This window comes from Photinus pyralis, unplaced genomic scaffold (assembly GCF_008802855.1).
Source record: "Photinus pyralis isolate 1611_PpyrPB1 unplaced genomic scaffold, Ppyr1.3 Ppyr1.4_LG6, whole genome shotgun sequence".
NCBI lineage: Eukaryota > Metazoa > Arthropoda > Insecta > Coleoptera > Lampyridae > Photinus > Photinus pyralis.
In genome coordinates this window covers 28,677,891-28,690,726 of record NW_022170663.1, presented here as the reverse complement: position 1 = coordinate 28,690,726, position 12,836 = coordinate 28,677,891, and the positions used below count along the sequence as shown (strand labels likewise).

Below are 12,836 nucleotides of genomic sequence, written 5' to 3'. Positions count from 1 at the left end.
GCCAGTAGTAGTCACGCCAGTATTTTATGTAACGTTTACTCTTTAAGTTCGGATAAGATTGATTGTAAGGCTCTCCAATGTTTGCGTGCTATTTGTGAAGTACCTACAGCTTCTTGCTTTTCAATATAACAGAATAGGTAAGATGAGTCACACTTATTCTATGTTACCATTGTACGGGGTTATTACTTATAGGTAAATGATTCATCAGGTTTCAAATTGTTATATTTGCTAAAATTGATATTGTACCTACTTACAATAATCATTGATACGCCCCAAATTACAAATGTTCGATGTGTGCCCCATTTCTCACACCACACACATTTTGTAACATGTCCACTGATGCGTCTCTTAACGTCCTTGGCAGTGGAGTACATAAACAGTCTCTGAAAGGTGTAATCACACAGGGTCTTTAGTTATAGTATAAAGACCCTGGGAATCGCATGGCGGTAGATCGAGAAATCGGGAGACCATGCGAACACATCTGAGTCATTTGCACGGATACGCCCGATCCAGTGATGTGGAAGTGGGGGCATGTTCATACGTATATGTAACCCCACATCCAAAAACGCTTGACAAACTTAGGAAACGCATCAGTGCTGCTTTGGCAACAATACACGTGGAAATGTTACCAAATGTGTGGCCTGAGCTATAGATTACCGTTTGCAGGGCCGGTTAAACCACAAGGCGAACATAGGCGGCTGCCTGGGGCGCCAAGCTTCAGAAGGCGCCAAAATTAAGCAACATCTTTCATCGAAAGCGCGTCGGCGGCTCCAAAAAGCTTCCCGGTACTTTTTAATGACGCTTCCAGTGTCGGTGGCGAGCGGAGAACGCAGTTTCTCCAAGCTAAAGCTGATAAAGACATTTTTGCGGTCAACAGTGTCTCAGAATAGCCTCGTGGACTTGGCAATGATCTCTATTAAATCGAAGGAGGCATGGAATGTAAATTTAGAACAGATAGTCCAGCAGTTCGCGAGAAATAAGGCAAGGAAGATGAATTTTTGATTTTTTATGTGTATATCCCTTCCCTAATATCTTTGGATATGCGTTTTTGTATACCTACACCGCCTACACGTTATGTCGTTATGTTATTATGTATTTGAAGAAAACACAATAAAGTATTTATGAACGCCACTTTCTATTTTTTGCCTGGTACTGGTACCTAGGAATAACCTCCGGAAGGGCGCGCTGAGAACATCTCGCCTAGGGCGCCAAATAGCCTTTCACCGACCCTGCCGTTTAGACGTGTGTAGTGTGGCAAATAGGGCACATATCGAACATTTGTAATTTGGGAAGTACCCAAGGATGCTATATAATACATAGCATCCTTGGGAAGTACCTAAACTTGGAGAGTTTCTGCTTTGCTTCCCTTGAGGTATCAATTGTTAGGGTACGGAAGGAGCTCTGTAGTAGAAAGAGTACCTAATATAGTGTAGTATAACGTAATGCATACAGTTACCGCAGTAGTACGCTCAACTGCCGATGAGCGATGATCGCGTGCCCATCTTGCTCCAACCGACCCCACGCTCACTCGGTACACAATGATTATTGACAGTGCAATAATTTAATAAATATACCTAACATTTTAAAACTCGATGAATCATTTATAATAACCCTGTATATGAGGCTACTCTATTTTTGTAATCAGCTATTTATTGTAAAATTATGTTGGTCACGAGTACATTCAGATATACAATGCGATCAAAAATGAGTTGCTGTCGAGTTACTTTTGGAATTTTTGTTTACATGGGAAATCGAACATAATTTGAACTTCCAAAGGCGTCTCGACAGCAACTCATTTTTGAACGCCCGTTACATATTACATATTAATACGTACCACGATATACAGTGAGTTTTTTTTAAATGCGAACATAGGAGTTTGCATGAAATGTAATTTCCCTATGTTCGATTTAAAAAAAACACATCATTCTATGAGGTGTGCGCGGTTCACATTCCCAAATGTGTGACTATGAAAAGCAACTCTATAGTCTTTATGATGAAGAGCAATCGGTAAGATTTTTTTAAAGAAGCCATGTGAGGCCATAGCAACTTTAGGATACATTTTTCTTAATTAATTATTTTTCTAATTTCTTATTGTCAACCAACATTCAATTATTTGTAGGTCATATCTCGGGTCATATGCACCTGGTATTCTACTAATTTTATCTATTCAATACATAAATGAAGAAAATAAGAAAATAAATACCGAAAACAATTACCATAAATGTTCGAAGTGTCCTCCTTGACATTCTAAGCAATAACCTAACCGATTTCGTAATTAAATTGGACGGCGGTATTTTTAAAAATGTGACAGCTGTCAATTGTATCTACTACTCATTTGAACTTTTCAATAGATTGATATGTTTTTTTTTTAAATCGAACATAGGGAAATAACATTGCATGCAAACTCCTATGTATGTTCGCATTTAAAAAAAATTCTTTGTACGTACGTTATAATAGGGAACCAATTCAACCAATAGCGCTACACTCTCCTGTTTTTAGCGTAACACAACGAAGTTGAGGTAAAGCGTATGTGCTCGTGTTTCCGTCTGTCCGTCCGTCCGTTCCATCGAGATCTCGGCCCCTGGGCCACCTAGAGACTTCGGGTTTTCGGTAATTGATAGCTGTTATGGTCTATATTTGCCCATTTCGATCAGTTTCATCTAACTCCATATTTTTCGCGCAGACTGCACAATGCCAACTTTCTTATTTATGGAGATATTTCTTTGAAATTTTAACCACAGATGCTTCTAGTAAAGGCAAACATTTCGCACATGGTAAAAATTATGTGGGCATGCGCAGTGAGTGCACAGACTGCTCATAGCCAACTTTCTTATGTATGGTAAATATTTCTTTGAAAAATTGAAACTTTATTTTACTTATTTAACTCCTCTCTTTCTCTGGACGTGGACGTGCTTCAATATGCAGATTCAACATTTTGTGTGCTTTCGATGCATCGTTTCAATACTTTGGGTTACGCGGCAATACCCACGAGTGGGTTTTGGAACATTTTTTTTAATATATTGGTTTTTGTTCCAGAAAAACATTCCTTTAATTAAAATATTTTTCTGTTTTATTTTGTGCGTTAAAGAAATATAATGGGATTAATAGGTAAGATATTTAAAAAAAAATTAAGCAATAGCAATAAAAAACAACCATTGTTTGCCAAAATTATGAAAATTACAAACGCGGTACCCAATAAATTTTTGAATGTGGTATATTTTTACACGGTCATAATTTTTGTTCACGGAGGGATGGTGTCCCGGAATTCAACGCTGTAAATATGGCAACCCTACTTGGGAAAAATCACTATCTGGAAGAAACTGGCCCCATATTGGAATATTTGAATTTTTAACATAGCGACTGAACCGAGAGTTCTATTTTTTTTTGCTCCAAATTATTTATACACTCTATTATGCTTGACAACATTAAGCGGTTAGGTTAGACTCTCGGTTTATTTAAAAAAGTGCTTGTTTTGATACCCACCGTCTATCACCCAATTTTTAGCGCATTTTTTAAGAATTAAAAAAAATGTGCTATTGTTTGCGCTTTGTTCGTCCGGACCCACTTCTGCCGTTTTGAACTACTTCTAGGGGAATGGTCCTAGAGTCCTTGAATTTGTTGCAGTAGGTAGCCTATACCTTGAAGGGGTGCCAGACGGCCATCAAATTTCGCTGTCTAACAGGGGGGCCCTCCCACCAATTATTTCCTGAGATGCTGTTTTTGAAAGTAAAACGTGCATAACTTTTACATGCGACAACCAATTGGTCTCAGATTTTGCATACGCATTACGCATACCTTTAGTGGTGCCAAGTTAAACTTTAGAAAATGGGTGGGGGGAAACCACATGTTCTACCCTTCATGGTATTCACATGAAAGGTCTCATCGAAATAAATTGGTTTGTACCTACAAACTATATAACTTTCCCGTGTGGCTCTCTTTCGAGATCAGTGAGCGACGGGGAAGTAAACGTTTGGAAGAAATATAACCATTGGGCATTTAAATAAAATTTGATACATAGCCACTTGCAATAAAACCAAATCTAACGCCAGTTTCAAAATTTTGTTTTGCGCATACGCAGTGCCAACTTTTTTATTTATGGAGGGATTAAAAAAAATTTGATACATATTTAACACCAGTTTCAAAATTTGGTTTTGCGCACACGCAGTACCAACTTTCTTATTTATGGAGGCATTTAAATAAAACTTGATACATAGCCAGTTGGAATACAACGAGGCCTACTATAGTAGGCCTCGAATACAACCAAATTTAACGCCCGTTTCAAAATTTTGTTTTGCGCATGCGCAGTGCCAACTTTCTTGTTCTTCCAACTTTAAATGTCCGCAGAACGCTGCACCAAAAGCGCCAAAAGTTCCAAATCGCATATAAGATGCAAACTGCGAAATGTCATTTTTCTTATTTATTGAGATATTTTTAATTTGGAACCACTGATTCTGATAATAAAGACAATCATATCGCATATTGTAAATAATCATATCTGCGCATGCGCAGACTGCACAATGGTAAGTTTCATATTTGTAAGAACTTATTTACTTTTGTACACAGATAGTTAAATAACCTTTGGGGAAGTACTTATCAATGACACACATTCAATCAAGTGAAAGAAAATAGTAATTTTGTACTTTTAAACACAAATCCCGACGTCAAACAGTTCGCATTGACAACCGAGGTGATTAGCCATCAGCTTTTATTATATGGTGGTCAAAGTAGGTCCTTTAATCCCGATCGCTTAAAGAACTCAAGAACGTTATATACTTCCTTTTCTATCAGATCCCCATCCCTCATATCCTTTCCCACAAGGAAAGTCTGCCTTTATTATAGAAACAGTAGGCACTCTCTAAGAGTATTTTAGCGACATAGACTGAGTGGTTAAGTTTGTGCGTTTTTAGTTGGTGCATGCACACACTTCAAGGTCACATCGATGACGATAAATCCAGCATGTTGCCTGTAATTTGCAATTATTTCGCTAATCTTGGAAAGTAGGTAGGTCGCAAGCTATCGATCAAAGGCCATTCCACACCGTTCAAAATCTAGATTCCCGACCGGTCAAAGTCCATTCCCCGCTGTTCAAAGTCCAAAGGTTGCCGACCGTCAAAGTTCACCTAGTAATGTAGAAGCAGTATTATAATTTTTAAACTATCAGTCGTATGCGTAGCTCCATCTTATGATATTGGAACACATCAAATGTCAGTGACATCGGTTTATGTTAATAAGATTGGTAAATGCGAGGGTAAATGGTCCATGGAACCGTCGTCCTTTAAAATCACTATACTCATAATACCAACACAACATAAATCTGGATGGCTAAAATTGATTCTTTGTTTCAGATCTACGTCAGGTCAGTATAGAATGAATTGCTGCTCCGGTGGAAAAGGCGCGGGTGGTGGACGTTTCATAACCCGAGCCTTACGGATTTTCCTTTTGTGGGGCTTAGTCATCTTTGCCATCATACAACTGAAGAGTATACTAAAGGTACACGTACAGTACCTAAACAGTAGTCTACAACTGCAGGAAAGTTTGGATCATGCAGATTCGACTATCGAAGCGATCGACGAAGAGCCTTTCATCGACAAAAGATCGAGATTATCCGAAGATATGCTTGTTGACGACATACAAAAGCGAATAGATAACTTCCCCATCGCCTACTGGAACAAGAACAAGAGTAAACCCATCGGCTTCAATAAAACGTGCGCGCGTTTCCCTAGCATGTTTGATCTAGAGTTTAACAACATATACTGGCAAACGCTGAGGACTACGAACGGCACCTTTCAGTTATTTGGCGCCTACCTCGACGCCAGACCCAATAATCGTCTGGGACCCACCGTACGAATCTTAGGCATGATCGATCGGATACAGCCTACTGTGCCGACGTACTGCCAGTTTTGGTTCGACGGCACAAAGGAACCGGTAATTGTGAAAAGCTTAGAATACAAGTACATTTGGAACAAGGGATGGGGCAACTACCAGCAGGGAATATACCAACCCTACCTAATAGCGTGTGTAATTCCCAACCAATGTCAAAAGGCAGTACCTGAATCGGTTTCGCTTGTCGAAAAGTCCTGCGATAATGCTTCCAATAATCTAAGAGTTATTTATAATAAGCCTAAGGCGAAGAAAGATTTCGCAGTTTGCGTTAAGGGGTTAGATTTTCTATACGAGGACTTGTCTGTCAGGCTCGTCGAGTGGATTGAGCTGCTCAATCTACTAGGCGCAGATAAGATCTTCTTCTACGAGCTGCAAGTGCATCCAAACATAAGTAAGGTGCTGAAGTACTACGAGAAAGAGGGGAAGGTAAAGGTCACACCGATAAACCTGGCGGGTGGGCAGCCGAACGGCCCTTCATTTCAGCACCTTTACTTGACGAAGAAAATCATTCATAAAAGACAGAATGAGGTGATCCCATACAACGATTGCTTCTACAAACACATGTACGAATACAAATACATAACTCTGCTCGACATTGACGAGGTGATCATGCCTATAGATGGCACAACGTGGAAGGAGCTGATGGAGCGTGTGCTGCCCAAGGCCTTAAAAATAAACAAAGAGGAGAGGGCTTCCTATAACGTCCGCAACGTATATTTCCTAGACGATATGCAGCATAATCACGGCTGGTTTAAAGAAGTTCCTCGGTATATGCACATGCTGCAGCACGTATACCGGGCGAAGAATTTCACAAAACCAGGCGCGTACGTTAAGTGCTTCCATAATACGGAAAAAGTTCTCATTTTACACAACCATTTTCCTTTCGCCTGTCTGGGAAGTGGTTGTACTACCTACCCGATTAACACGGCTGACGCCCAACTTCAGCACTATCGCGCCGACTGCGTCGACGATTTGAAGCAGAAGTGCGAGGGTTTTAAAAATAACAGCGTAATGGATGTAACGATATGGAAGTTTAAACAGCCATTAATTGCGAGAGTGTCGACGGCCCTTAGGACTTTAGGCTATTTTACCTCGGGTAAAAAATTGGAAGATCGCAGATGATAAATTAACTGCACTCTATTTCTACTTGGGTGATATGTGCTAATTGTCGCGATTCTTTTTAAGAACCGTTCCTGTGTTATATTATTTTTAATCGTATTTAATTTTCTTAATTATGTTACAATGATAGGTGCGAAAGGTGCTTGGGGGAGACGGGTCCATTCCGTTTTTCCATCTGTTGCCCTATTGCGAAGTCCCTTTTTAGCGCATTTCCACAAAAATAAAAAAAATGCCCTATTGTCCGTCGCTCGTTTTGAGACGCTACTAGTTCTTTATTTTAAGAGCTATTGTTCTACTTTTTTCGCTATTTGGTTCGTTATGGTGTCGAGGCTTGCACCAAGGAAGGAATTTTTTCTGTACCGCTTACAAAAATAGTATATTAAGATACAAGTGTATAATCAAGTCTTTAAAGCACGCGCAACGAGTTTAAGGGCACGACGCAAAGCGGAGTGCCTTTAACGTTGCAAGTGCTTTAAAGACCAATTATACACGTGTATCTTATAGTATTTTTTATTATACCTGCAGTATAATTTAAAAATAGGAAATTCAATGAAATCATATTGACGTTATACTCGAATACATGTCTAATTAAGTGGGCTGAGTGTTTGTAATTTCACGATTGCCATGGAAATGTCACTTGACGTTTGCTTATAAAAATCATCGTCTTTGTGAATTAAACGATTTCCGTTGAAAAAGATAATACACCGTCCATTAAATCGATTGTTGTGAAATCTAAACAAACGTTGGTAGGTGTAAAATCCAAATCCAGTAAAGCCTATTATAAAGAATATGAAAAGTTGTTTCCATGGATGGAATAGGAAGTTACTTACGAATAAGTCTTAAATGCATCCATAATGCTGGCATATATGAAGGAAATGTCAAAGGTATTTAAATCTTCTATATTTTGGTGCATTCATTCAAAACTTTAAAGCAATGCTGCGGTTAAAAAGTGGAACAGATTTGGAAGCATACCCTAAATTACGCGCGTTTGTGAAAGCTTCAACCAAAGGATAGGTACACAAGCCAAAGCAATGATCTGCATTTACAGAAAGCGACACCTAAGAGGATTTTTTATTTCATCCAGATGACAGTGTCAAAAGTCATACTTGAAGTATTGTTACTTAGCAACTTTAAAGCACGTGTGTTTTAAAGGCCCTTTTTCGCACGCATTTGAGTGTTTAAAACGGAGATTGTGATTCAGGTAAGTATAATAAAATAGTATATTGAAAGACAAGTGTTACAATGCGACCTATTGTAATACGACTATCTTGTGGCACGAGTGGCGACGCGAAGCGTAGCCACGAGTGTCCGCAAGATAGGAGTATTACAATAAAGCATTGTAACACGCGTTTTTCATACTATTTTTTCTATTTCGGTGCTTTAATTTAATTAAAAAAATCATTATCAGAAACTATAGGGAACATTAGAACTAACATGTTTTATGTTGGGAACACTTTTTATGCTGTTAAGTTTTAGGTTGGCAGCGTAGTAAGACTGACATTTTGAAGTTCAAACATGGAAGTACCCAACGAAGTACCTACTTGTACTAACTAGTAACTGCCAACTTAAGAAATGAGTTACCAAAAAAAACGACTATAATCACTGTCTTTGTACAACTGTTTTCGGCCGAAAACAGTTGTACAAAATCATCATTGTGACACCGAAATAGAAAAAAGTTATTGTAAAAAAAACAAAAAACCGTTTTATACATGTTCCATAATTTTACACTTTTGCCGTTTATTAACGATCCTAAATATCGTTTATAATTTTGTATTGCTGTCTGTGGTCTGTCCGCCTGTTCCTTTGTCTGTCTGTCCCTGTATCTGTCCGTGTGAACGATAACTTTGTTTAGAAATGTCCGATCGCTTTTTCATCTCCGTTAGTTATTAACTGAATTGCATGAAATTCAATATGGGCCATATAATACGCAATGCCAAAAGTTGAGTCGAATCGATTCAAAATTCACAGTGCCCTTTTCGCATCTCGATATAAACCGAATTGCAAACTTTTTTACTTATAAAAGTATTTGAATGAAATTTGATACATAGGCACTTGGAATAAAGGAAAATCAAACGCCAGTTTCAAAATTTGGTTTTGCGCATGCGCAGTGCCAACTTATTTATTTATGGAAGAATTTAAATGAAAACTTGGAATAAAGGAAAATCAAACACCAGTTTTAAAATTTAGGTTTGCGCATGCGCAGTTCCAACTTTCTTATTTAGAAAAGCATTGAAATGAAATTCTTCTTATAAACTGAAATTGAAGTAGCACGTCAAAAATCGATTGCCCATGTGCTACGCTATCTTTCATATTTGTGGCCGGATTTTTACGATTTTAACAGAAGTTGCATCTTACAAATGGGAAATGAATGCAAGTAGAAATGCGCTTTATGTAAATCGTTTACGATTACTTTTTAACTTGTTACCAATTGTTAAATAATATGAGATTCCTAGACGTGTGTTCCAAATTACCTTTATCACTAAAGAGAACACTATTAAAGGTAAAAAATGTATGGCGTTACATTTGCTCACTGTGTCGCCGAAAAATAGATTTTTAACGTAGTATTAACATTTTTCCTTAAGATACTGTTATTTTTTCTTGCTTTATTTGGTTCCACCACCTATAATAATGACGGGTTACCGTGTATGAGTGAATTTCAATTTTTCTTTAAGCGTAAAATGTGGTTATTAATTTGCGATAGAACACAATTTCGATCATGGTATTTGAATTTCAGTCCATGTGATTTTGCTTAAGAATTATTATATTAATAATTTGTTTAAATAATCGCGAAGAATTTTGTTTTTATTTTATTGTTCATTTAGAAAGATTAAGGACATTTGGAATTAATTTTTTGATAAAGTTATCTCATTTAAATCCGGTTGTTGCGATAAAAAATCTTTATCGCTGCGTAAGCTTATTAGTTTGAAGATAATAAGCAGGTTTCGTAGATAAGAAAACACAGGTGTTTAATTTCGAAGACGCAAATTAAATGGGAGAAGAAGCGGAAACTCAGAGAAAGAAACATTTTTAGCGCATTTTTGCAAATTTATTTGTAAAAAGTGGCTTTTAATCTCACTTTGGCTGGCTGGCTGGCTGGCTGGCTGGCTGGCTGGCTGGCAGCAAATGTGGGGGCGCGTAGAAGAACTCTTGTAGAAAGGCAACGGGTGTACGTGTATCTACAGGGCCGTGAAATTTGTCAACCTTAGGGACATGGCTACATGATGTGGGGTTGGCGACATCTGGGCGTCATCCTCGAGCGTAGTATACTAACGTGAAGGTTTTTCAGTTTTTTCCTATCTTCTACTACAGTTTTGGTCCGATTCTTTTGAAATTGGTGTCGTCGGAAAGATGTTGTAAACGCGCACAACTCCTGCGTGGCGGAATTTTGTTTTTTGTCATAGGGGCGAAATTAACGACCTTTTGCGAGGCGGCGCGCGCGTCTTCGAGAAGTAGTCAGGCGCCTTTTACCTTCCGTTGCGAACTCACGCGGTTTAACGTTTCGTCTTTCGTGAATCTCGAATTGCTGTCTCTCTTTCTCGTGTCGCCAATAGAAGTGAATTGCGAGTGAACGGGACGTCGGAAGTGGGTACCGTAAAAGGGAATGTGGTAGCCCGCGACACGATCTCACTGATGGTGGAGTCAAATCTTCAATCGCGAATTGCGGGTGAACGGGACGTCGGAAGGGGGTACCGTCAAAGGAAATGTGGTAGCCCCCGACACGATCTTCCTGATGGTGGAGTCAAATCTTCAAACGCGAATTGCGGGTGACCGGGACGTCGGAAGTGGGTACCGTAAAAGGGAATGTGGTAGCCCGCGACACGATCTCACTGATGGTGGAGTCAAATCTTCAATCGCGAATTGCGGGTGAACGGAACGTCGGAAGTGGGTACCGTCAAAGGGAATGTGGTAGCCCCCGACACGATCTTGCTGATGGTGGAGTCAAATCTTCAAACGCGAATTGCGGGTGAACGGGACGTCGGAAGTGGGTACCGTAAAAGGGAATGTGGTAGCCCGCGACACGATCTCACTGAAGGTGGAGTCAAATCTTCAATCGCGAATTGCGGGTGAACGGGACGTCGGAAGGGGGTACCGTCAAAGGAAATGTGGTAGCCCCCGAAACGATCTTCCTGATGGTGGAGTCAAATCTTCAAACGCGAATTGCGGGTGAACGGGACGTCGGAAGTGGGGACCGTAAAAGGGAATGTAGTAGCCTTCGACAAGATCTGTTATTGATGGTTGAGTCGAAAGTGGCTAATAGAATACTGATCTGCCACACAAAAATGCGCTGAAGTCCCTTCGATCTCAATCGAGGACTTTGATAATTTTTTAATACATCGTTGAAAATTATTGTTTAAGTCGAGTTCAATGGAAGCATGTATTACGGTTTTTTTTAAATAATGGCCCTAACGGGATCAAGTCCTCTCCCTCTCATATGTTATTGACTACCTACCAACTCGGCAACCACTTCTGATTATAAGTATCCGCCACCATGCATCGGTCCGAGTTCCAGCGATGACCTTCATCGACCTGCAGAAATAAAGTCAACCCGGCAACGTTTAAAAATGGTCACCCAAATGAAGATTCCCTCCAAAACTACACAAGATTTCACTTAAATTTGAAAAGTGGCACGTGATAAAACATCTAAGGCAGGGAACCCTTACGTTAGTTGTAAACAACACTATGACCTGAAGCACAGTAGGGAAGGAACGTTAAATAAAACACTGAAATTGTGAAAAGCTTGTTTAATAATGATCGTAATTATTATGATTGAAAAAGCTCCGAAATTTAAGTCCAAAATAAATTACATTGCAAAAATAAACTTTGAAAATGGTAGTTCATCGAATAAAAATAGAAATAGGTTGGGAAAAAACGAACTTACCAATAAAAAAACCAGCCGTCAAATTAATATCAAATTGTGTTGTAAAATTAATTGTTTGTAATGATGTGAATGTGTAACATAAAATTATAACATCGCAAAAAGTAGCAGGTAAACTTCAAGAGGTAACATATAGGTTAAAAATAAGTTTCGGGAATTATGGGTCAGGTAAGCAGATACCAAGATTCTAAGAAGGGGTGAAATACACAGGGTGTGACTCATCTTTGGTGCAATAAAGTCCTTTTGTTAAAAGCAAGATGGAAAATTACATGGCCTTGTAGGCAAATTTAACTAAAAACAAGATATGTGGAAATTATTGAATCGCCACTCATTTATCGCACATAGATTCTAAACTGAAGAGCTTTGATTAGCGTAATCTCGCCTCCACAAGATAGGTAGCGTCGCCCCTCGTTCGGAGTTTAGAGCCTACAGTTGGATGTCGAAGACAATTACGGAATTAGGTGTCGTAGCTCAATTGTGACTACAGTTTTTTCCACTCCCGTGACTGCTTCATTCACGGAGAAAATTGTTAGAATAAACAACAAGTCAGTACATACATCAAACGAATCAATAATTTCCACATATTAAAATAAAATGATCAAAACTTGTATGAGCGTAACTTCTGGGACAAGACCAAGCAATCGGCATCGAAAAACATAAATTAAGCAAGCATTACACCAAAAACGTAAACAATTACAAACAGTACCATAACGGTATCATACATATGATTCTGCATTGCGGTTAAACCAATTAAATTTCAAAAACAAAGATTCAAACACACAAAAAATATAAAATGCGGCATACAAAACACAAATACGATATAAAGAAATGCAAAAATTACTGCTTGCATTAAATAACACAAAATAACAACAAACATTTATGGAGCGACGCGTTCATGACCGCTATTCCAGACAAGATGCTAAACGTTCGTGCTTTCTAGATGGCGCAGGCAGCGTTT

At 38.9% G+C, this 12,836-nt stretch overlaps 1 protein-coding gene across 1 annotated transcript; it reads left to right on the top strand.

Moving 5' to 3' along the window:
- Positions 1-7,303, top strand: LOC116174011. The gene is made up of 2 exons (XM_031491788.1): positions 1-137; positions 5,346-7,303. Exon 2 carries the CDS (start codon positions 5,368-5,370, stop codon positions 7,003-7,005), a length of 1,638 nt encoding a protein of 545 aa, XP_031347648.1. The 5' UTR covers positions 1-137; positions 5,346-5,367; the 3' UTR covers positions 7,006-7,303.
- Positions 7,304-12,836: the final 5,533 nt, after the last annotated feature.

Bases quoted from the DNA above. Each gene is read 5' to 3' on its own strand.
- LOC116174011 (XM_031491788.1), top strand. From the start codon at position 5,368: ATGAATTGCTGCTCCGGTGGAAAAGGCGCGGGTGGTGGACGTTTCATA.